This window comes from Corticium candelabrum, chromosome 1 (genome assembly GCF_963422355.1).
Source record: "Corticium candelabrum chromosome 1, ooCorCand1.1, whole genome shotgun sequence".
In the NCBI taxonomy this organism is placed as follows: Eukaryota; Metazoa; Porifera; class Homoscleromorpha; order Homosclerophorida; family Plakinidae; genus Corticium; species Corticium candelabrum.
The window spans coordinates 11,465,458-11,490,667 of NC_085085.1; the positions used below are offsets into that span (position 1 = coordinate 11,465,458).

The 25,210-nt window shown below is 44.3% G+C and overlaps 3 protein-coding genes across 3 annotated transcripts; 1 reads left to right on the forward strand and 2 right to left on the reverse strand.

Annotated features, from left to right (window-relative positions):
- Positions 1-1,415: 1,415 nt before the first annotated feature.
- On the forward strand, positions 1,416-6,122 carry LOC134198278 (uncharacterized). Its single transcript, XM_062667643.1, has 11 exons — positions 1,416-1,507; positions 1,574-1,658; positions 1,932-2,063; positions 3,120-3,300; positions 3,362-3,526; positions 3,587-3,649; positions 3,824-3,910; positions 3,989-4,054; positions 4,110-4,172; positions 4,276-4,525; positions 4,588-6,122. The coding sequence occupies exons 1-11, from the start codon at positions 1,416-1,418 to the stop codon at positions 4,688-4,690; spliced, it is 1,287 nt and encodes a 428-aa protein (XP_062523627.1). The 3' UTR covers positions 4,691-6,122.
- Positions 6,123-8,812: 2,690 nt separating this feature from the next.
- Positions 8,813-15,111, reverse strand: LOC134185008 (uncharacterized). Its single transcript, XM_062652789.1, has one exon. The coding sequence runs from the start codon at positions 15,011-15,013 to the stop codon at positions 9,098-9,100; it is 5,916 nt and encodes a 1,971-aa protein (XP_062508773.1). The 5' UTR covers positions 15,014-15,111; the 3' UTR covers positions 8,813-9,097.
- Positions 15,093-17,140, reverse strand: LOC134198287 (mucin-5AC-like). The gene is made up of 2 exons (XM_062667654.1): positions 15,176-17,140; positions 15,093-15,098 (listed from the first exon to the last, which is right to left on the reverse strand). Exons 1-2 carry the CDS (start codon positions 17,138-17,140, stop codon positions 15,093-15,095), a joined length of 1,971 nt encoding a protein of 656 aa, XP_062523638.1.
- Between the last annotated feature and the right edge of the window lie 8,070 nt (positions 17,141-25,210).

Sequence of the window (25,210 nt, forward strand, 5' to 3'; positions counted from 1 at the left end):
TCGACGTAGTGACGATTTCGTACGGTGTATCAGCAAGCAGTGTTTCTGAAGTGACGGTGCCTGTCTCTATGTCAATGTCTGTCTTCCTTTATTTTTATAGACGAGTCATTGACGTCCAGTTCGAACAGTATGTCTATGGGAAGAAACAAGTAAGTCATTTGGAAGATTTTCCCACGCTACTTGAGATGTTTCTATAATTTCTTCCGGCAAGCCAATGAGCCATTTCGATGCATCATTGCGATATTACCTGTAGTTGTTTTTCATAAATCCCGTACACGTCTGAAGCAGCGTAGTTTGTGTCGATTGGATTGCCAAAACCATCGAAAGCAGTCTCTCTCCTTTCTGACCTGACCAGTTGACCAGTATCTGAGTTGCTAACTTGCGACTGTTGCACAACTTTGTATGCAAGAAAGCGTCGGTTGTTTTCGGTTGTAGCTGAATGTCTTTCACACTCCACGTGTTGTTCTGGTCTGCAAGCAAAAAGCCACTTTGACAAAAAGTGCACAATCGTTCAGGCAACGGTTTTTTCTTCCGAGTAAAGTCATGACTAAAATCTGTTGTCAGACTTACTCCCGTTACCGACTGCGTGCTAGTGATCTGAGCAAATCCCAAGCTCGCGTGTGCACAGCAAAACCAGCATGAAATGTGTGACAAAAGACGTTTCACCCGAACCGTAATCGTGATCGATAGATTGAACTAAGTAACGTGGTGATACAGGCAAAGCAACGTATTGACCTTTTGCCTCTGAAACGCCATGCGCCAGAGTTTTAGAGAAAACAGATAAACTGGTCATGGGTTCATACATCAGCAATGTCCATGATCCAAAACCATTTGAAATTGGTCAATTTATCCAAAGGAGAAAGTCCCTGGCTTGGCACCATGTACAGCGTGCTAAAAAAGGGATCGTTCTTACAAGTATAGAAATGAAGATGATAGGCTCCAATGTCGACACGACCGTCTCCGGTCACATCGGCAACAAACGTTTCATTTACATCAGTGCTAGATCCAGACTCCACGCCTGAAGAAAGCTCAATTTCTTCAAGAGAAATAAACTCAAACTTTCCAGGTAAAGAGTAAGCAACGCAAATCAGAAAACGATCTTGCTGCTTGCCAGGTGTGCGGATTGCTACAAAATTACGTCTGCCGTCACCGTTCATGTAAAAATATGTTGTTCTACCCTGCAGGGACTGCTGTAGTGCCGTAGTCAGTTCCAAGCAGGAGGCCCACGCCAAAATTGTTCCACACTCCACACAAACTCGAAAGATCGTTGCTCTGCATTCTTAGTTTTAACATTGATACGACCCAAGTAGGAATCCGGCCCGTTCGCGAATGGGCTAGCCCATTTGGGAATTCTCATACGGGCTAACCCATTCGCGAATAGGCGCGCGAAATACGAACCCGCGTTAGTTCTAGACATGGCTGATCACCTTCGGGACAGCTTCCGCGAATTTCTGCAGACACTTTCAGCAAAACAGAACTCGCAATTAATTACTGAAGAGAAGGCGATGTGAATCCGACGAGTTCTGGCGAGTGGAGATGGAAAGCACGCGCCAGTTGACAGCCCTCGTTTCAGATTTTATGTTCGGAGCAAGGGATTCGCAGTAATCGACCTGCCCGTGCTAGGACTGAAAGAAGTTCTTTGTGTGCCTGCACCAAAGGTCAGATGTGTCTGAATTTCATATGTATAATATTATGCATGTGCATGTGTCGACTGTGTCTGCCCGCCTGCTAGTCTGTTTGTTTGTGTATGACAGGTATGTGAGTCATTGTAATGTCCCTACTTGTATTAGATTAGACATTAACTTAGCAATTCTTCTCACCTCTAGCAGATATCTGCTCGTTTGTTTGCCAACTTAATTAATTAGGAATATGTAAATTATTAATGCAATTGATGTGGTTATATACTGTATTGTTTGCTATCTTTGTAACAGGGAAGTGAAACAAAGACATCTTCGCTTGGGAACTGGCTGAAAGTAGCGAACGTGTCTGAAATATATGATATCCTCATAACTATCCATGAAGGCTCTAGAGTGCACGCTGGATATCGGAAAGTTTTTGCAGATGTAAGTATCTTTGGATAGATGAGTGGGTGGGTGGGTGAGGTTGGTATATGGTGGGTGGGTGGGTGGGTAGGCGGGTGGGAAGGCGGGTGGATGGGTAGGTGGGTGCACTGGTAGGTGGGTTGACTGGTAGGTGGGTTGACTGGTAGATGGGTGGATTGGTAGGTGGGTGGATTGGTAGGTGGGTGAAGTGGTAGGTGGGTGAGTGGGTGGACGGGTAGGTGGGTGAGTGGGTGGGAGGGTGCGCGGACGGGTGGGAGGGTGCACGGACGGGTGGGAGGGTGCACGGACGGGTGGGAGGGTGACCGACGGGTGGGAGGGTGAACCGACGAGTGGGAGGGTGCGTGCATGGACGGGTGGGAGAGTGCATGGACGGGTGGGAGGGTGGGTGGATGGGTGGGTGGATGGGTGGGTGTGTGGGCGAGTGGATGGGTGGGCGGGTGGGTGAGTGGGCGAGTGAATGGGTGGGTGAGTGGATGGGTGGGTGAGTGGATGGGTGGGCGGGTGGGTGAGTGGGCGAGTGGATGGGTGGGCGGGTGGATGGATGGATGGATGGGCGGGTGGATGGATGGATGGGCGGGTGGATGGATGGATGGGCGGGTGGATGGATGGTGTTTCAGAGATTGTGTCTACCTTAGGTTTAAAAGCAGTATTTTGGCATCCCGAGACCTGCAGTTCAACAATTTGTGAAGACATGCGTTATCTGCGCATGTAAAACGCCACAAATGTCAGTAGCTACTGTCAAGCCGATTATTTCACCAGGTTTCATGCGAAGAGGCCAGATAGATCTTATTGATATGACAGTAGACCCTGATGGAGACTTCAAATATATCGGTCATTATGTTGACCATTTTACCAAATTCAATTTCCTGTGGCCTCAGCATAGGAAGAAGTCAGTGGAAGTGGCCAGATGTCTTATTGAAAATGTCTTCAGTGTTGTTGGTCTCCCACTTATATTACAGCATGACAATGGGAAAGAATTTTGCAATAAGGTAAGAACATTACCTAAAGTCTCAACCAAAAATTTATTACTCTTGTTCTTTTATTTTGTTGCTACAGATCATTCGAAAAGTTGTTAGATTATGGCCAGGAGATTGCAAAATTGTGACAGGTCGTCCACGCCATCCTCAATCTCAAGGACTTGTCGAACAGGCCCATAGAACTGTACAACATATGCTTGCTGTCCGTCGTGCAGAGTATCCAGGAACGGGATGGACCAAATATCTTTCCTTAGTGCAATGTACTTGTGCTACTGACGTTGCATCACAGATTATGTTTTAGATTTGTATTCTTGTACACAGATGCTATGAACACACAAATCCATAGTGCAATCAATGTGGCACCTTATGACGTTGTTTTTGGACAGCCCCCAACAGATGGTGTGTTTCCTGGTTGCCATAAAGATGTTCAACCTGAAGAAGAGGATTTGCTGAAGGTTCTAAAAGATATTCCTACATTGACTGACAGTACAATGAGGCAGTTACCCTAATACTTTTCCAATTATTTTACTTGTATCTTGGTGTTAGAATATGGCAACGATTCCCCTGATGAAGGAGATGGTCATGTGGAGGATCACACAGTTTCTACATGTATAAATCAGTGTGTGTGTGTGTGTGTGTGTGTGTGTGTGTGTGTGTGTGTGTGTGTGTGTGTGTGTGTGTGTGTGTGTGTGTGTGTGTGTATGTGCATGTGTGTGTGTGCATGCGTGCGTGTGTGTGAATATTGAAACGTTGACACAAACTAGATAACCTAACTGTTGCTAGCTGACATAACTTGTCAATTTGGCAATGCTACCATCGCCTCTCCTCCAGACAATGACAATGACAATGATGACATAGAGACAGTAGGAGGTACCTCTTCATTGGCTGATGGTTAATGATGCAGTTACACAATGTTCTTCTAATTATTGTACACGTCTACGATGTTAGATGATGGCATTGATTTTTCTGAGAAACGCTTTGTGGAGATGGATGAAGTTTCTACGTGTACAAAAAGTATATTTAATGTTGCCAGTAATTAACCTTAGTCTTACAAATGTATTGGTTCTAGCAGACAGAACATATCAATTAGGCAATGGCAATGATTATATAGAGACTTCAGAAGGATCAACAGGTATGAAATATACATACGTAATACATATGTACATACATGCATTTATGGTCTGTATACACCCTTCAATTATAGCAGCAGCAAAGTGTGTCTTTTTCTAATGCAGGTGGCTTGTTAGGAACAAGTAGACAACACATACAAAGAAGACAGAGAGCGTTAGATAATTACATCAAATCAGCAGAGAAGCAAATGTACAAGCATTCCAAAAGCAAACGGGTGAAACTACAACCATATGCAGTGGGTGACTATGTCACTGTTAGAATTCCCCAACAAGACAGGATGTCAACGGATCTCCCACGTCTTCTTGCAGTAGTGGTTGAAATCCGAGGGACAAAGAGAATCAGCTACCGTCTCAGGTACATGTAGTGGCTTCTTCCTTGTCTTCCATAAATTGATTATTTATATCCTATCAAAACAGGTCAAAGTACGGAGTTTTGGAGAGATTGTATGATGATAACAATCTAGAGGTATTTTTAGGCAAGATTGAGGATCTCAGTACGTCTAACTGGGAGAATGACTGAAAGATATCTCTAAGGGAAGCGGTGAGATTGGCTAGACAGAAGCGTGGAGGGTTGCCTGCAAGACGGTGCAAATGTAGAAAGGGATGTGTGACAGGAAGACAGTGTCCATGCCTTCATAATGGTACTGTGTGCCACAGCAAGTGCCACCGTGGAGCAAAATGTATGAATCTTGCTAGTTTAAAGCAACCAACAAAGCCATCAACAAAGCCATCAACATCAACAAAGTCATCAACAAAGCCATCAAGCCATCAAACGTTATCGACCAGTGACTGTAAGTGCAACAATAGTTGTACCGTTGTGAAGAAATGTAGCTGCCGGGCAAATAAGAAACTGTGCTCCCCCAAGTGCCATCGTGGTCGGATGTGCTGCAACGTCGGAAGACAAGAAGAGACTGAGATTATTATTGTGAACTTGAATGTAAAACATGAACGCCCAGCAAAGAACAACGATTGGTTACCTCATCTTCAGCTTGACAGAGGAGATGAACTGATGTTGCTAGGTGGGCAATGGCTCTATGACACACACATTTCAGCTGCACAACGTCTACTAAGGGATCAGTTTCCTACAATTGATGGACTAAATTCTCCTCTGGTGGGAATGTCTCCTGGGGGATTTACAGCAGCCACAAACGGTGCCGTTCAGATACACAACAACGAACAGCATCATTGGCTCACCTCCACTGCAGGAGTTATAGAAAGCTGTGCCCATGTATACGTATATGACAGTCTGTCATCGGGTAGTCTAGGACGTGCCCTTCGTAGGCAGCTTGTTGATATGTACAGGCTTCTGGCTGACAAGGATGGCAAAATTGATGTAGCCATCAAAGCAGTGCAGCAGCAGTTACGTGGGGAGGGAAACTGTGGCCCCTTTGCTGTGGCTTTTGCTACAGCATTGTGTCATGGAATTGATCCCAGTACTGTATCTTTCTCTGAGCGTTCTCTAAGAAAACACCTGCACTTCTGTTTTCAGTCAGGTACTCTCACTTGCTTTCCTCAAGTTAGCCGTACAACAAGATCTACTGACGTAAAGACGGCAATCAGCATCCATTGTCTGTGCTACTTGCACCTTCCTGGGAAGCAAATGGTCCAGTGTGATGACTGTGAGAACTGGTATCACCTGGACTGCGTTAGTTCATCTTCAAACGGTGTGGCGAGTGCGGCCAAAATTTCCCAACAACCAACTTGGCACTGTCGAGAGTGCACAAAGAGACAGAACTAACAATGATTGAGTCGTGTGTATTGTCTAGTTTAGATGTCTGTCTGTCTGTCTGTATGTATGTATGTATGTATGTATGTATGTATGTATGTATGACTGTATGTATGTATGTATGTATGTATGTATGTCTGTTTATCTGTCTGTCTGTCTGTTTGTCCATTAGTTTATCTAGGGTTTGTTTGCTTTTACAAGTTTCTAGCATATGTATACAAGTAGAGTGTATATGAGAATAAAGTATCTGTCTGTCTGACTGTCTGTCTATCTTTCTGTCATAATCATATATTTCATAAATGAAGCATAAATGAAGTTAGTCTGTTTGTCTGTCTGTTTGTCTGTTTGTCTGTAGGTATGTATGTCATTATATCTGTCTGTCTGTCTGTCTGTCTGTCTGTCAGTTGTATATTTAGAACATTGACATCTACTAATCTGTCTGTCTGTCTCTCTGTCTCTCTGTCAATTTGAGAGCTGAGCAATGATTGAGTTATGTGTATTGTCTAGTTGAGATGTCTGTCTGTCTGTCTGTCTGCCTGTCTGTCTTTTTGTCTGTCTGTCTATCTGTCTGTCTATCTGTCTGTCTATCTGTCTGTCTATCTGTCTGTCTATCTGTCTGTCTATCTGTCTGTCTATCTGTCTGTCTGTTTGTCATTCAAGGCCAAGTCCATTAGTTAATCTTTGACTTTGCAAGGACTGGTTTGCTTTCACAAATTCCTGGCGTATGTACAAGCAGCGTCTATATGAGAATAAAGTATCTGTCTGTCTGTTTGTCTGTCAATGATATATTGGCAACATTGAAGTCTACTTTAACAATCAGCTAGCTTGAAAATAAAAGGTCCAAGCATAAGTGACTAAAATCAGCAAAACTGTCACTTAATCATGGTGATTTAGATAGATTATTTGACTTTGACATTCTAGGCCAAGTCCATTAGTTAATTTATGACTGTATGTCTGTATGTATGTATGTGTGTGTGTGTGTATGTCTGTTTGCCTGTCTGTCAACACATATATTTCAACATTGAAATCTACATACAACACAACTAAGCAAGTCTACTGTCCCTATCGCACATAACCACTAACAAACTAAACATTGGTTTAGACCGCATTCTCACACGGGCTAGCTAGCCCATTCGCGAATGGCCCCCCCAGACTTGCCATACCGTTTGCGAATTTTAATATATGGCAAGACTCCACGTGTATGGTAAGAATCTGATATAAACTAGTCGACCAATCTGTAAATCGTTATCATACAGTAGAAACGGTTTTGACATTGGTTTAGACCGCATTCTCAAACGGGCTAGCTAGCCCATTCGCGAATGGGCCCCCAGACTTGCCATACCGTTTGCGAATTTTATAGCAAGCTGAGTTGGACAAAATTACACTCGCTACAAAAAGACACCGGAATTGCATGCACACAAAAGTATTGTGCACGCACGAATGCACTAGAAATGTGCACACAAAACACACTGGAATCGTGCACAGAAAAACACGCTGGAATTGTGCACGCATGTGTCCGTGTGTCGGTTTTTGTCTTTTTGTGTACTCATGTGTTTGTGTAACTGTGTGTTTGTATGCTTGTGTACGGTTGTTTTGTGTGTTTGTGTCCTTTCGCAAGAGTGGCGAGGTTGTTAAGAAAAATCAAATTACTTTATAAAGTTACGCATTATTGATAGTTTTTAAATTTCTTGGTGGTTTTGGAGGAATTGTGAATGTGATTAGATTAATATAGAGTTGGAAAGCAGCGTGACATCATTATTTCTCAAATGGGTTATTAAGATTTCGTATTTTTTTCTAACTAGTTTACAACACAAAATGTCGCATCCATATATAGCGTTCGAATATATAGATTTCTGTGATAATGTCTCAGTAAACCGCGCGGCTTTGCGTGCGCGTTTCCAGTGTATTTTCCGTGCCTATTTCCACTGTGATTTTGTGTGCACAATTTTAGTGTATTTTGCGTAATTCCATTTTTTACAATTTCAGGGTGCATGGTCCAGTCTATTTCTATGTGCATGCGTTACTAGTCTTTTTGTAGCGATCGTATTTTTTCAAATTCCATTTGCCCTAAATTTCAGTAACGGAAAACTGGACTCGTACTGCAGCTGTACGGTAAAAAATTGATCTAGACCCGAAGACGAATATGTAAATCGTTATTAAGCAGTCGGCATTATTTGGACATTGGTTTTGACCGCATTCGCAAACGGGCTGAATTCCTACTCTGTTCACCTCGTATTCTTATACGGGCTAGAGGATTCCCAAATGGTCAGCCCGTATGAGAATTCCCAAATGGGCTAGCCCATTCGCGAACGGGCCGGATTCCTACTTGGGTCGTATCAACATCATGATGGACGAAACGGGTCTTCATGAGTGGATTCTTTTGTTTGTTAGTTAAAAGGTAGGTGGAGTCGGTCTAAGTAAGTGATTGACGTTGACCGCAACAGTAAAATGTTCTATCTGAAGGTTTTCCAACCAAAAAGTGTGAGTTTTGGTTTTGACAAGCGGTGACTCTGTCAACACAATTGATAAAACATCTGTCGTAGAGGACATCAAACCCTCAAACTGAAGATCCAACTATAATTAATGACAAGACCATTATTGATTGAGCAGCTGAAAGAAGGGCATGACTGCATGTTCTCCACTATCTGTTTCTGAGAGGTGACCTGGGGCTAATTAAAAATGTAGATCAATCAAATACGGTTATTGTAACTCCTGTTTATATGGCACCAGAAGTCAGTCATGAAAACCCTCACCGTCGTCTCACATACATCTACAGTCTAGAAGTGGTACCGATAGAAATATGGTTTGGTGAGCTGGATCGACACAAATAACCCAATCAATAAAATTAAAAATATTAATTAATTTAAACGGTCACGAAAAACCGATATAGATCTGACACGCTCACAAAAATACATCTGAATTTCTTCACTCAAAATTCCATTGACAACTGCTGCTTGCAACACACATTTAGCGACGGTACCGTACTAAAAGACGAAGTCCATCAAATCATGCAGCCGTAATTAAAAGATGAGCTACAGCGAAATTAATTGCAATCACAAACATATTTAGCTGTTTGGCCAGCAATAGCAATCAATGGTGGCAACACAATACACGTGCAACAGCGCGCCAATAATATATATCCAACTATAAACCAAGACACACTTAAAAACACTAAATATTCACGTTGTGTCCTTGTTGGTATTAGAGATGCCGCTTCCAAGTTTCGGTAGCCTCTGCGTCTACTTGTATATGCAGATACATCAGTTGCGTCTTGTGCATGTAAAAGAAATCGGCACTTCCCTGGGCCTGAAAGTAAACTGCATGTGTGTGAAGGTTGAAACTCTTCGCAAAGTGTCTGGCAAAACTTTGAACTGTTCGGTCTACGTCCGTTCGAATGTCAATCGTTGCTTGTGCGTAGTGATTGGGTTTTCTTACACCGCCAAAAAACTTGGTCACCTTTTCAAAGTCTTGTGCAACGTTGCTAATAAGAGGAACTTGTTTAGCAACCCACTTGTTGAGTAAAGGGAGTAAGCTGTGTTCGTTGCTTCTTTTATCCAACTGCTGCACAAAGGCATTTTTGAATCCGTTCCAAGCTCCTTGTAACGTGTCTTTCAAAATGTCGCCAAATTTTCCGTTGATAGCATCTCTTGCTGCTGCGTTGATGGCTCCTTCGATGGCCTTCGATGCCAAACCGTGAATGTCGAGCATGAGGTAGGGAATATTGTTGTATGAAATCGTAAAGAAGTTAGACACTCCCTTGTCGATCACGCCAGCTACGTCGCTAGCAACAGATCCAACAACTCCCATTAGGAGTCCATCAAAGATATTTCCGCCGTGACCGAGGGCTTTCAGTCCCGCCTTAGCAGCATCGATGAGCAACTTTTCAGCTCTCGTTGCGTCCTTTTCGATTGAACCGAGACCGTCTGTGGCGATACTGGTGAGGCCGTCTATAATGGCGTCGCCCCAGCTCGATCCGCGAATTCTGTCGTTGATGACAGTCCAAACAGATTCAATCCAGAACTGTTCCGTTAAGGTGGCAATTACATCGATGGCAATTGTAATTATATCATCAACAATTGGAAATTTTCGAAGAAACTTTGCCACGTCGTCGACGATATGAACTATAAATTTACCTACACCTTCAGCAATATGAGCAACGAAGTGACCAATGCCGCTAAAAAAGTGTCCTATCGACGAAAAGAATCCGTATCCGCTGGGATCAGATCCACTCAGCGGATTGAACCGTCCGTATGCGTACGCGTTGTACCCGACCAGGCTGTACGAATCGTCGTTGGTTGGATCTGGTGAAGTAAACATGCAGAGAGAGCTGTCATACAGTCTTCCTCCCATGTGAACCAGATCACCTCCAATGTCTAACAGCTGCTCATGTCCATCGTAGCCTTGCTGGTCTGTGCCTTGATATGGAGACAACAGATTGTTGGCCTCATCGAGAGACAAAAATTCTAAGGTTTCAACTGTTTTATCTCTGCGTTTTAGCGGTCGCCAGGTACGAGGAGATCTTGGAGATCCACAAACATCAAAACTGTACTCTTGTAATGTATTACCAAACACATCGGTAACAAGCGACAGAGACCCTTTGATATCAGTGTACGGATATACAAATTGATCACCTGGTATTTGAATATCTGTAACGTTGCCATGAGAATCGTTAGCTGTCTTTTCGGTACCGTCAATTACGCGAACCATCACGGCGTACGTCTGAATGTAATGTTTCTGTACAGTAGAGGATTTCAGTACCGGATCTCGCGTTGTCTCTTCATGGTAGAGATCGTCGACATATACAGTAGTGCGGTACGTGTGCAGAGTGACGTTTGGCAAAGCGTTATCTTCTTGTGGAGAGTACAATCTCACCATGTCACGACGAACCATCAATTGCCCTGTCAGCGTGTAGTCAAACATAGAAGTGAATGGACCACGCGTTATATTTACTGGTTTGTTCATTGAATTGTAGCTGATGTACGTTCCGTTACCAAAAATTCGATTGCCGTTAGCATCGTACGTAAACGGTGGAGAAGACTTCCCGTCACGATTGACTTGTTTGACTGCATGTAGGTGCTCTTTCAAACCATAACTCAGCTTTCCGATGTCACTTTTGGAGATCAAATTGCTGATCTCGTCGTATCTAAATATTTGCGAAAATAGAGTAACACCGTCCGAGTTGTTTTGTACTGTTGCTTTTGTAATCCTGTTCAGCTGATCGTATTCAAAACTCTCCTGCAAACCCATTATATTGTCTTTTCGTCTAATGACATTCTCCGCGTAATCTAGTGTGTAATTCATGTCCTGCACGTTACTTTCTTTCCCATAAGTGCGAATGGAAAGCAAAGTGTGAGACAGCTGATCGTAGTCATACTCCGTCAATAGACCATTTCCTCTTTGTTCTTTAGTTACCTGACCATTCGGATTAAACTCATGTGCTTGCCACTGACATCTTCCCATCATGTCGAATATTTTTGTGACTCGATTGTCATCATCATACATCAGCATGACGGAAAAACCGGTTGGATAAACAATACGAGTCAGTCTTCCAGTAGAATCGTAACCATATTTGAACGTCGAATTGTACCAACATCCATTTGTAGATTCAGTTGAAGAATCCAGCAATAGAAACTTTTTGTCAACTTGAGTAAGCAATCCTCTTGCATCATACGTGTAGTTTAGGCAATAATTAAAGGAACTATTAACAGAGTATTCTGCTACAAGTTTGTCTGGAAATTGTTTGCTGTATTCGTAGTAGTGGCTGCCTTCCACGCTATGTGTCGCCACAGCTCTGCCTCGCTCATCCCACTCAAAAGTAACGTTGTTTCCGTTTGCGTCTTTTTGCCAAACGAGACGTCCCCTGCTGTCATGTCCGTATTGGTACATTATACGCTGCTTAGGGTCACTTTGATAATATCCTTTGTCGGGATGAAGAAGAGATTTCTTGTGTCCACCTTCATCGTAGGCGACACGGAGAAGCCAGACGGTAGTATGGTCGTTGGTATGAGCTTGAACTCCATGAAGATTACCGTCCGGATCATACCAATAACGCAGACGCTCATTCAATTCACCGACTACCATCAGCACAAAATCTGCAGCGTTCGTAACATGTGTCTGCTTTCTGCCAAGAGGATCTTTGAACGTTATGTTCGAACCAGAATAGTCGATTGTCAAATTACGACTGGGTGAAAAAGAGTTTGTCACACTGACAACTCGTCCAAATTCATCTTTCCCATAGTGCAGTGTTGTCACAGATTCTCCTGCTGTGTATGGCAGCGACGTAGCCGCTGCTTTACCAAACTTGTCGTACTTCGTAGATTCTGTAATAGTTACACTTTCATTTTTTAAGGTCCGAGTTGCACCCACGCGTCTACCTTGTCGATCGAAATACTGATAAGACGGTGCACCAATGATAGGCTGAATTACTTTGACATAAACAGCATTAGGAAATCCAACGCACGAAACCGTATCTACCAATGGCTTGCCGTTGTATTGTGTGACTGGTTGACCATCACAGTATATCAGAGACGTATTGACTCCTTGGCCTTGAGATGAGATGACCTGTGTCTCTCTCATAAGAGGGTCATAACGATGAATAATAATATCACCACTATCTGTTGCCTCTCTTAGAACTTGACCTGCTGCTCCATGTGCCCAGTACTGACAAAATCCAATAACGTCACAACTCTTCACTTGAAATCGTCCACTTGTGTCATACTCCATATTCACTGTCTGAGGCTTGCTTTCTCCAAAAGCCAAAGATTCGACACGAATAACGTTGCCTCGTGAATCACGAGTCGAATTGGTTACGACTTGATATGGAGTATTGGCAAACAGTGTTTCTGACGTGACAGTGCCTGTTTCCTTGTCAAATTCCCGCGTTGCACTGCTTTTCCTGGTGATCCACAGATCACCATTATAATCAGTTTGTAACCCTTGCCCATCATTGTTATCAATAGTAAAACCTTGCGGAAGGTTAGTTTTCCAATGCACTTTAGATATTTGTGCAATTGTTTTTGGCAATCCAATGAGCCATCTCAATTCATGATCATTACGATACGTAGTGTTAGTTTCTTTCCTGTACTCACCGAACTCGTCGGAAGAAGTGTAGCTTGTGTTACTAGGATTGCCAAATTTATCAAAAACAGTTACTCTCGTTTCTGATCTAACCGGTCGCCCCGCTTCAGTTTCTGAGTAGGTTTTCTGGTCCTGTTTGCAAATTCTGTACGAAAGGATAGTGTCGCTCTTTCCTGGCTGTGGTTGAATGTCGACCACGCTCCACGTGTTGTTCTGGTCCGCAAGCAAAACTCCACTTCGAGAAAAAGTGCGCAATCGCTTAGGCAACCCTATACGTCTCTGCACAAACTCTTGACTAAAATCTGTTATCTGACGTATTCCCGTTTCCGAGTGCGTGCTGGTGATTTGAGCAAATCCCAAGCTGCCGTAACCTCGGGTGTGCTCAGCGTAACCGGCATAGAAGTGCGTGACAGAAGACGTGCCACCCAAACCGTCGTCGTGATCGATAGATCGGAGTAAGTAACGTGGCGTTACTGCCACACTGATGGACGGATCCGAAGCGACGGAAAAGTTAAAAACTTTTTTAGAGTAAGCAGATGTACTGGTCATGGGTTCGTACTGAAGCGACGTCCACGATCCAAAGCCATTTTCCAGTCTCGTCAATTTATCTAGAGGAGAGGCTCCCTGACTCGCCACAAAGTTCAAATATGATTGGTCTCTGCACAGACGATAATAGAATAACCCAAAGTCGACACGACCATCACCGGTCACATCGACTAAAATCGGTTCGATTACTTTAGGGTGATGAACAGGTACAAGACTTGCAGGAAGTCTAATCTTTTCAACAGCACTGAACGCAGTACTTCCAGCTAGAGAGTATGCAACGTAGAGAGAGTAATCATTTTGTTGTTTGCCGGGCGTACGCATTGCTACTAAATCTGCGGTCGCGTCACCGTTTATGTCAAGAATAAATTGTTTTGCTGTCTCCAATCCCCAGCCAAAAGGCAACGTTGATATAGTGGTTGGAATAGCAGGAGTAAACTTGCCATCACCTTTGCATTTGGATACCCACACAGACCATCCCGCGTTATCAATTTTAGATACCAGAAGTCCCAAATGACCTCCACCTAAATTGGCCATTTGAATTGTGTGATTGCCTTCCAAGCCAACGTTATCACTGTAAAGGATTTGCTGTACTAATGGTCCATACAAACCATTGCCTTCGGACTTAGACACAAAAGCCACAATACCATGAGAGCCTGCATAAACAACAACTATATCGGGTGATCCATCTCCGGTTACATCTTGAAAATGCAATGGCATTCCTTTGTCCAAACCAGTAACGGCGCTAAGATGCGAGATTTTATCTTTGCCTTCCTCAAACCGACCCATGCCGTCTCCCATTGCAGTCATGACTTTCCATCCATTGCTGTTTCTACATGTGATCACTAAATCTAGTTGAAAATCTAGATTAACGTCTATTAGGATAGAAATACAGTTTACTGCTGAAACCGCGTCTAAAAATGTGTTTGTTTCGTTTATTATGCGGCTGTACTGAACAGCATCATAACGCCATCCCCCTAAAGCTTTCGCAGTCACCGCTGTTATGTATACAAGACTTCCGTTTATTTTAGGACGATGTCCACTCCGGTTATCGATATTGTAATCAACGATCAATACGGCCGTTACATCGGGAACACCATCTCCAGAAAAGTCGTCCATAAACACAGAGAAATTAGCAGACCAGTTATCTTTAACTGCGGCCATAAAATAGTAAAACTGAGTTCCTTCATTGCCGGATGTTTCAATTAGATGCTGATATTGTGGCATATCAGAATGAAAGGAGCCATTTCCACTGCTTATGTATGTCTGTATAAGAAAGCCTTCTGCCCTCCAGGTTGTCATCACGACGTCAGCTTTGCTGTCTCCATTTACATCTACTGTCAGCATCTTTGTCAACTCACGATAATAATCCTTTGTCGGTTTATCGCAGTCTTTGAATTCATGGTACCAATGCATCGGAACCATCACATGTCTTGGCATAAAAGTACTATTCCGAAGAGCATGAATCCCTAAACCGCTGTCATAAAAAAAATTCATGGGAGGATGGCAAATAGCATCACATCCATCACATAATTGGAAAGCCTTAAGAAGACTACGTCCACTGACTGGAGACTGTTCATAACTAAAATAATACGTAATTATTGGTATTATGTCTTGAGATAAGCTGTTTTCAGATGACTTTTTGTTGTTAAAATGAACTGGAAAATCTTCTGATTCTTGTGGCATAGTGGCGTACGTCCTTATTGATGACAATAGTTTAGTGGTACGAATTTGCACACCACTCAAGTAATGTTTAGTTACATCTGGCCTAGACATGTAGTTAAACTCTACTTTAGCGTTTCCTTCGGCGTAAGTGATAGCAGTACGGTACCAGTCAGCCGATCCGTCAGTAGATTGTTGGTATTCTATATTAATAATGTTGCCAAATGGATCACTTTCTGAGCTCGCCTCCCAAACAAATACTGCTCCATTTAATGCCATGACTCTAGAATTTGCCGTTCCGCCAAACGCACGCTTCACACCGTTTGGAAGATAAGCAGTCCAGGAGATCGGCCCTAGACCATTCCGTGGACCGTAAGCTTTGTACAAAATTTTGCTGTCCCGCGCTGTTTTATAAATTTCTCCTTGATAGTTTAGGGGATTAGGCGTCTGACCTCGAACTAATACAAGCTGATCTGAACCAGAGCAGAAAGCATCTTTGTCCGTTAACGTGATTCCTTGAGAGTATCCGTTCTGTTTCATTGTTTTTGGACAACGTGAGATGCTTGGTAAGAAAGCTATTCCCCATCCCTTACCCAACACGCCGTTGCCGGCATGTGCGCTGTATTTAAGAGAGATATCAGGATCGTGACCGCCCGTACCACGCGGGGTACTCAAGGGAATGGTAATGTCGACATCACCACTTGACCCACTTGCTTTTATATCTGCCTGAGTAATTCCTACGACAGGAACTCGAGCGGGCTCAAACTTGTCGCAGTACTGTACACTACTCTGTTGTAGTTTTTGAAGAGGCTGTTCGGCTTGAGAACGAAACATCTGTACCTGATCGTCGATTTTAGAATTTGTTGGAACCTTAAAAATCGTCGCGTTTTTAAAACGTTGCATGTCATCTTGAAAACTGCACATCAAAGGTTTCGTTTTAGAAGCGCTTGCTGTCGGGGCGTCTGTCGTTGAAGCCCTTCTCGTAATTATTGGAGTCTCCGTGTTTGTGGTTTTCATCATTAGAGTATTTGAGGTTAGAATCGCTGTCATTGGCGCGCTTGTCGTTAGACCTTTTGCTGTTGAAGTCTTTGTCATTGAGTTCTTTGTCGCTGGCGCGCTTGTCGTTAGACCTTTTGCTGTTGAAGACTTTGTCATTGAGTTCTTTGTCGCTGGCGCGCTTGTCGTTATACCTTTTGCTGTTGAAGTCTTTGTCATTGAGTCCTTTGTCGCTGGCGCGCTTGTCGTTAGATCTTTTGCTGTTGAAGTCTTTGTCATTGAGTTCTTTGTCGCTGGCGCGCTTGTCGTTAGACCTTTTGCTGTTGAAGACTTTGTCATTGAGTTCTTTGTCGCTGGCGCGCTTGTCGTTAGACCTTTTGCTGTTGAAGTCTTTGTCATTGAGTCCTTTGTCGCTGGCGCGCTTGTCGTTAGATCTTTTGCTGTTGAAGTCTTTGTCATTGAGTTCTTTGTCGCTGGCGCGCTTGTCGTTATACCTTTTGCTGTTGAAGTCTTTGTCATTGAGTTCTCTGTCGCTGGCGCGCTTGTCGTTATTCCTTTTGCTGTTGAAGTCTTTGTCATTGAGTCCTTTGTCGCTTGCGCGCTTTCAGCCTTCACAGTTGTCACCTTTCTTGTTGGATTCTTTGACAGATCGTTTGTCACTGGAGCTTCTGTCAGCAAAGGTGGAGCATCTGTAATATTGGCCTGTATCAGTAAAAGTGTTTCGCGATCACTGGTATTCTCTGAAGAAGAAGACTGGTCACGTGAGCGAACGTAAATGACGACAGGTACCACTATCGCTAACGTAATCACCACGGCAAGAATGAAAAGAAGCGCAATAATTAAACGTTTCATGTTTTGGTTCTGCTTTTTATCCATGACTGAGTAGCTTTTGCCTTTGCTTTCATTGGGTACTGGAAGTGGTGCGTCGCCTACAAGTTCTAGTTGAATTTCGTTGTTGCTATCCATGACTTAGAAAGTAACTGTAAAGAGAGAACCGCATTTAATTTAATAGATACATTTTTATATTAGCTAATATGCATTAAAGTTTAATTAAAACATTAAAATACACCGCGAGAAGCTGTCTCGTAACATGATTATCTGCAATTAATCTGTACTACTAGTAAATACGTGAACCTCTGTCAAGCGTCGCTTCAAAAGAAAGCTACAAAGCAGTACTCATTGGAAGTAGTAACGCTATCAGTAGTTACAGATTCTGCATGTCTTACTTAGTCTATCGCTTATACCGTCTAAAATGCGTACCTAAATATACATATTATAGGTATCAATATATTATAGGTATCAATATATTATAGGTATCAATTTACGTACAATATCTACGATATCCGTAGTTGGCGGCGGCTTGGCGACTCGCGATAACAACAAAGTCTCGTACATAGACCGAGCGCATACGCTTTACGTTTGTGCGTACAACGACAACAGGATTGAATACTCGTAGATTTTTAGGTAGCGTTACTTGAAATATATCGTTTCCTTTGTTTCTGATCACAAGTGACATCTTCCTGGCTAAATTGTCTTTCATGCTAGACAGCGCGAAGTGATTGGCCGCTGGTCATTGACGCTCGCTGCATACCATACAATCCTGAATCGTGACACCCATATATAGTCATTTTTTGGCCAGCCACAAAGATTTGGACAAATATAAGCCCGTTACCATACCGCTCCTCGTAAGTCTCGTGACTATTTCGAAGTCCCGGTCATATATGACTCGTAGCTTTCAACTAAAATTGACAGTGTTTGCATTTATCTCAAGGCAAAGCTGCATGCTCCTGACCGCGTCCATGGGTGACAGATAGTAGAACGACCCTTATGCAGATGAGGCACAGCGGCGACTTAGGCAGAAAACCTTTCTAATGAATAATTTTTTTGACGAATAAGCAGACGCGGACCTGCAGCGGCAGTACCACCAAGGTGTGGCGAGACAGTAGGTGGCACTACGCTATAGTAGTACATCTACTGTTCCCAAAGAATACCCCAAAGATCGTTTTACCGTGACATGGCGAGTGTAAAGGCCGTCATCAATAAGCCTGCGCTAACTTGAGGTTATATGCCTCGGCGCTGATCCATGTATCACGGATTATGCTGACGCGATGGCAAAGTGAACAGGCTTGTGTGACGCAGAGACATGTGACATATACGTCGGTGATTGTGATTGGTCATTGGACCGGTATTGTGTTTGAATGAGCTAGGTAGTATAAGAAACGGTATTGATTCTGATTGTATTAGATTTGACTGGGTAGCGGTAGCGAGTAGAAGTTGATTAAGATTGCGTTTTATAAAATATACGGCACGGTCAACCGTTAGGCAGTCTGCGCGTCCCCTCTCGATAGTGTGCTGCGTCCGTCTTCGGGAAATCTCTAACATCTGGGGCTTGTCCGGGAATGAGTCCCAGCAAGAAGATCAACCAGCAAATCGAGGAGGAACAGAAGAGACTGCGAGGTCATTCCAGTGGATCGTAGCCGTGAGTGGGCGTTCGAATGGATCGCCTTATAGACGCCGGCGAGAAGCTTGGCCTGAAAGATGAGAACTTAGAGGTGTTTGTTTCGAAGCAACAGGCGATTGAACGCGAAGAAAGCCAACTCGAACGCAAGGAGCGCCAAAGTGAGCGCGAGGAAGGTGAGCGTAGAGAAAAAAGAACGGCGAAAACATGAGATGGAGATGAAGCGACTTGAACTAGAGGCAAGCGCGCATGCAGTTAGAATAGGCTTGGGCGGCGCTAGAGGACCGAATCCCAGGTAACGAAGCTTCCTGTATTCGCAGATGGTACGGACGAGTTAGATAACTATTTACGACGGTTTGAGATATTTGCTACCAATTGTGCATGGAAGAAAACCGAATGGGCGTCCTACTTGAGCGCACTGTTAACGGGCAGAGCTCTTGATGGTTACTTGAGACTGCCGGATATCGCCGCTGACGATTACAAGCAACTGAAGCAGGCGTTGCTTAAATGGCACAATTTGACTGATAACGGCTACAGACTAAAATTTCGGCAGGAGAAACTGGAAAGGGGCGAGAGTCCGTCGCAGTTCATCGCGCGTTTGCTAAGCTACGTGAAGAAGTGGATGAGTCTGGCTGAAGTCGACGACACGTCGCCGGCACGGGTGCGTGACTTGTTCGTGAGAGAGCAGTTCCTTGAACCTTGACGGCAAGACTTAGATACATTTCTGCGAGAGAAGCTACTCAAGACCTTGGAGGACGTGACCGAAGCCGCGGACCGGTTTCTAACGGCGCGCAACAGACAACTTCACGTGACTCAACTTCGCGCAACTGGAGAAGTCAGTCTAGACAGTGGATCAGCCACGCATCGTGAAGGCGGGGTAAATTCAGTTAAGCCATCAAGTATCCAGTGCTTTTTGTGGCAGGTACGGTCATAGAGCCATTGACTGCAGAGAAAAACCCAAACAGAGCTGTTTCAGGTGTGGTAAGGCAGGCCACGAGGCAAGGAACTGCCGGAGCAATCCCAGGGCTGTAAATACTGCTGTCAAGTCCAACTGCGTGGTGCAAAAGAATAATCGCCTGGACTCTGCTACTGAAGCCCATGGTGTGTCAACGGATGACCTGGAAGAATCAGCTGATGATGGATGCTTACTTCTAGCAAATGGTAAGAAGGTTCCACTGATAAGCAGTGCTGTGAGTGAGGAATTGTCGGTGAATGGTCAGTGTATGCCAGTGTCAGAAGGGAGGGTTCGTAATTCGGGGGTACGTGTTTTGAGAGATACCAAGTGCAGTGAGGTGATAGTAAAGCAGAAGTTTATTCTTGATACCCAGTATACCGGGCGCTATGGATTGATGCAAGTGGTGGACAATACCGTTCGTAGAATACCAATGGCCACTGTTCACATCGAATCGCCGTACTTGACAAGAGAGGTCTCGGCACTAAGCCCACCTGATGCTGTGTATGATGTGATAGTTGGTAACGTCCCAGGCGCAAGGACAGCAGACAACTCGGATTCTGAGTGGCATATGGCCAAAGTGGTGACGACAAGATCCGGCGCGAAGAGAGTAGGTGATGCGACCCCTCTCAACGTACGACCAGTGGAAATTGGCTCAAGATCAACCGAGACAAGATTGTGGAAATGCAAGGTAAGGATGTCTCGTTACAGGAGTGTTACAAAAAGACCGATATCAAGAAGAAGGATCTACAAGAAGTTAATAGTTCTAAGTCAAAGATCGAATCCTCTGTCGAGTGTTCAAGCATCCCCGTGTCAACAATGCAAGCCAATTCAGCAGGTGGTGGTACAGGAGCAATTACAAAAGCAGGTGATGGAGCTTCAGCACGAATCTAATGGGGAAACACTTGGGCATTCGGAAGACAGTTGACAGGATACTCAACAACTTTTATTGGCCAGCCATACACGCTGATGTGTCGAGATTTAGTCGATCTTGTGACATTTTTCAGAGAACAATACGGAAGGGATCGGTTTCAAGGTCTCCTCTGCAAAACATGCCTCTCGTTGATCAGCCATTTAAAAGAGTCGCGGTCGACTTAATTGGTCTGATACATCTACCCAGTGAAGAGGAGCATTGCTAATTCTGACGTTAGTCGACTATGCCACGAGGTACCCTGAGGCTATACCCTTGAAAAGTGTGAGCAGCGAGACAGTTGCCGAGGCTCTGGTGAATATGTATAGCCGTCTTGGGGTACCTGAGGAAGTCCTTAGCGTCATGGGCACTCAATCTGTGTCGGAGTGCATGCAGGAGGTCTCAAGGCTGAGTATACGCCAACTAAGTAAAACAACGTATCATCCAATGTGCAACGGGTTGGTGAAAAAATTTAATAAAACGCTCAAGACGATGCTGAGAAGACTATGTAGAGAGCAGCCAAGGCAATGGCACAGGTATGTCAACCCACTGCTTTTCGCGTACAGAGAGGTGCCCCAGGAGTCAATAGGTTTTTCTCCGTTTGAACTACTTTACGGGAGAATAGTTCGAGGACCCATGAGAATCCAACGACACCTTCGGTCTACGGAGGATGATGCACCGGAAGCGAGAACTAGCTACCAATACTTATTCGAGTTGAGGGAGAGGCTTGAGGAGACGTAACGTATTGCAAGAGAAAAGTTAGGTAAGGCTCAAGTTAGGTAAGGCTCAAGTTAGACAGAAGCGTTACTATGACCGCAAGACCAAAGAAAAGAGTCTTGAGGTAAGGGACAAGGTGCTGCTGCTACGCTCTACTGACAGCAACAAGCTGATCATGCAGTGGAAGGGTCCATACCAAGCAGAGACGAAGCGTGGTGTCAACGATTATCAAATCAACGTCATAGGGAAGAGCAAAACTTATCACATCAATTTGCTCAAGAAGTATCAGGAGAGAGCCAAGGAACTGCGAGGTGGTTGAGCCTGTCAACAGAAACCCAATGATGGTCGATGGTGCTGTTTTGGAGAGGGTCTGCTCAGCCATCATTGAGGATGACGAGTCATGTGGTTCCGACGATGCGATTGACAAAAGTGAGCTACTAGATCTCGGTGATGGCCAGGCTGATGAATCATTTGAGGATGTCATCATTGAGGAGAACCTAACCAAAGTGCAAATGAGTCAGATCCAAGACATATTGACAGAGTTCCAGCAGGTCTTTACCGACCTACCAGGGGAAACTGACGTTATCTAGCATCGGATAACTTTGACTACTACTGAGCCAAATTAAAACCAAGCCATATGCGGTGCCATATAGCATTAGAGAGTCAATCAAGGAAGACGTCAGCAAAATGCTACAGCTTAAGATAATACGGGAATATCATTCCCCATATTCGTCGCCTGTCGTTGTCGTGAGGAAGAAGGATGGTACTAACCGAGTCTGTGTTGACTATCGAAAATTGAATAAAGTGACAGTGTGCGACGTGGAGTCCATGATTCCGATTGTAGACTTCATCCAAAATCTCAGGAATGACCGTTTCTTCACTAAGATCGATGTCAGTAGGGGTTAGTGGCAAGTACCTGTGGCACCCGACGACATCCATAAAACGGCGCTTTCTACACCAGATGGGGTGTATGAGTTTCTTTGGATGCCATTCGGCATGGTGAACTCAGGGGCAACGTTGACCAGAGCTATCAGGAAATTGTTGAGAGGAATGGAAAACGTAGAGCATTATGTCGATGACATTTTAGTTCATACAATTACGTGGGATTGTCATGTGGCGACGCTCCGCGAGCTGTTGAAACGACTGGCTAAGGACAAATTTACAGTCAAACCATCTAAGACCGTTATTGGGGCAGAAACAACTTCTTCTGGCGGCCATCAAGTTGGTCGCTGAACAAGTGCACCACTCGAAGAGAACTTTCGAAAGGTGAGAAATGCCAGTAGGCCATTGACTAAGAATAATGTGCGGTCATTTCTTGGCCTGACCGAGTACTACCATGAATTCGTCCCAGATTACGCATTTATAGTCGTACCGTTGACTGATGCTACTAGGAAGGGACAACCCAACCAAGTAATCTGAGGTGATGCTCAAGAGAAGGCCTACACGACATTGAAGGCTATAATAACAAGTCACCCAATTCTTCACCTTCCTGATCATAGCAAGCCATTGTTCTTGCAGACAGATGCTTCTGAGATGGGCATCGGGGCTGTGCTCATGCAGCAACATGGGGGCAAGATGTTTCCAGTCACCTACATCAGCAAGAAGCTAACTGAAAGGAACAAACGCTTCTCATCGATTGACAGAGAATGCTTAGCGATCGTCTAGAGTGTGAAGAAGTTAAGAACATTATTTTATGGAAGAGCGTTTGTCCTTCAAACAGATCACCAACCTCTAACATACCTCAAGCAAGCAAGATATCTGAACAATCAAGTGATGCGTTGGGCGCTATATTTACAGATTTACCACACGAAGATTAAAACGGTAAAATGGACGGAGAACAAGGCTGATTTTCTCAGCCGCATGGAGTGACGTCGATGTCTACTACGTGAGTACAAAGATGTGCTAAAGGCAAATCTTGTCTAGAGTAGAGAGTTGTGTGACGTCGAGACATGTGAAATATACGTCGGTGATTGTGGTTGGTCATTGGACCGCTATTGTGTTTAACTGAGCTAGGGTAGTATAAGAAGCGATATTGATACTGATTGTATTAGATTTGACTGGGTGGCAGTAGCGAGTCAAAGTTGATTAAGATTTCGTTTGCAGTATACGGCACGGTCAATCGTTAGGCAGTCTACGCGTTCTCTCTCGATGGGGTGCTGCGCCCGTCTTCGGGAAATCTCCAACATCTTGTTTCGTGTTTTGTTGTTGTGGGGTTACAGTAGTACAGTACTTTATGGCAGGCCCATCACTCATTCTCCGGCAAACCAATGCAAACGTAGTTGCTTGCATGCTTGGTGCAGCTCCTGCCCAAGTATGTATACGTTGTAATCTAGAACGAGAGAATGGGTCTGATATTGCGCAAGTCTTACTCACTTATAAACAATTTTATGCACAGGTTCTGCTTTGTCCATGTGACATTAACCAGTGTCCATCACAGTTAAATCAGTAGACAACCATCAGCATCATATGGTAGTCGGCTAGAACAGATTATCCACGAGGCTTACATTTAAAGTTAAGGCGTAACTTGACATGGGTAAGAACATAGGCAGGGTGGGGTCGGCCTCCAGGTTTAGTCGGGTCCCCTTTTGAGGGTGCAAAATAAAACAACATAGTGCTGTTCGTCGTTCAAGAAGGAGACTGAATGCCTCTGATAGACTCAATTTGTAGGAAGTTCCGTTATATGAACTCAATCTCATAGGGTATTTTGTTTTCTCATAACTAAGTGTGCAATGCTCACTGTACATTTCAATCTCTCTCTCTCTCTCTCTCTCTCTCTCTCTCTCTCTCTCTCTCTCTCTCTCTCTCTCTCTCTCTCTCTCTACATGCAATGTTTGGAGAGATCGTACGCGTCAAACCCATTAATGTCCATATGTAATCACCACGGCATTTAGATAATTTCTATCGAGTACTCTTCGAAAAAGAGTAAAGAAGAGTACAATTACGCTGTTGCATACTGCAGGGTATAATTCGTCTACTATAGAATAAAAATTATATCGTCTCTGCGAGATCTGTCAGAAATGGACCTCTTGGAAAATAGATCACGACGATCCAATCTGATCATCAATGAGTTGTTTATTGTGTGACATTACAGCGATTGGCATTCATATAGACGTAAGATATCATTGGAATCACCGCACACGGGACATTCGTACAGTCACTATATCAGAGGCTCCGCATTGATCAATAGCACGTGTTTAAAATATCTATGTAACGGCCGTAGAAGGCCTCGACTGCAGCACGCCTGCACGATATTTTGTGTCATCGGCGTACAGCCTTGATTATGGCTCCGTCGATGTCGGTGCCGCTCCATTCGTAACATAACTATACGATCCGTTCGTGACCGTTGAAGATGGTCAAGATTATTGCGTTGTCGAGATCCGTGGCACCCCAATCGCGGCATAAAAGCACAATGTGTTCGCGGTTTTTGTCAGCGGCCTCGAGCATATAGTGCTTGTGTCATCCAAAAAACGGCCTAGCCCTACTGTGTGCTGGCGTCCATCACAGGCAGTTCACTTCATAACCCAGTCGATATCGACTCCCCATACTGGTATATAGCCGTATACGACGTGATCGCGATCTTTCTAAGCAGCCCAGGGTGAGGTTCCGTTATTAGCGGTAGCGCCCAGCTAGCTCGTGGAGCAATAGCAAGATGCGTTTGTGCCCCCTCCATGCAGAATGGTAGTCCCAGTCAACATGTATACATAGCCGCCGCTTGCGCCCGCGACCCACCATGGCTGGCATGGTTGCACACCATTCGCGCACCGCAGCACGATGCGTTTGTGTCCAGCGCGTGCTCCGGTCACTATGGCACGGCTGATGGTGGCATGGCTCTTAGCTTTCGACATAAACGCACGACGGCTCTTGACCGTCACCCGCAGCCAAGAACATGGCTTCGTCCATAGTGCTGATAATTGATTATATCATTTCTCCGAAAGTGTACCCAATACAGCCACCGGTACACGGCAAACGTCGTCGTTTGGGCGCGTGTAAGAAACTGCT

What these genes read in the sequence shown, in the direction of transcription:
- LOC134198278 (XM_062667643.1), top strand. Translation starts at nt 1,416, where the DNA reads ATGGCTGATCACCTTCGGGACAGCTTCCGCGAATTTCTGCAGACACTT. An exon ending in GGATCACACAGTTTCTACAT is followed by an intron (nt 3,650 to 3,823) that starts GTATAAATCAGT and finishes AACTGTTGCTAG; the next exon opens with CTGACATAACTTGTCAATTT. An exon ending in AGAATCAGCTACCGTCTCAG is followed by an intron (nt 4,526 to 4,587) that starts GTACATGTAGTG and finishes CTATCAAAACAG; the next exon opens with GTCAAAGTACGGAGTTTTGG.
- LOC134185008 (XM_062652789.1), bottom strand. Translation starts at nt 15,013, where the DNA reads ATGAATTTTTTTTATGACAGCGGTTTAGGGATTCATGCTCTTCGGAAT.
- LOC134198287 (XM_062667654.1), bottom strand. Translation starts at nt 17,140, where the DNA reads ATGGATAGCAACAACGAAATTCAACTAGAACTTGTAGGCGACGCACCA.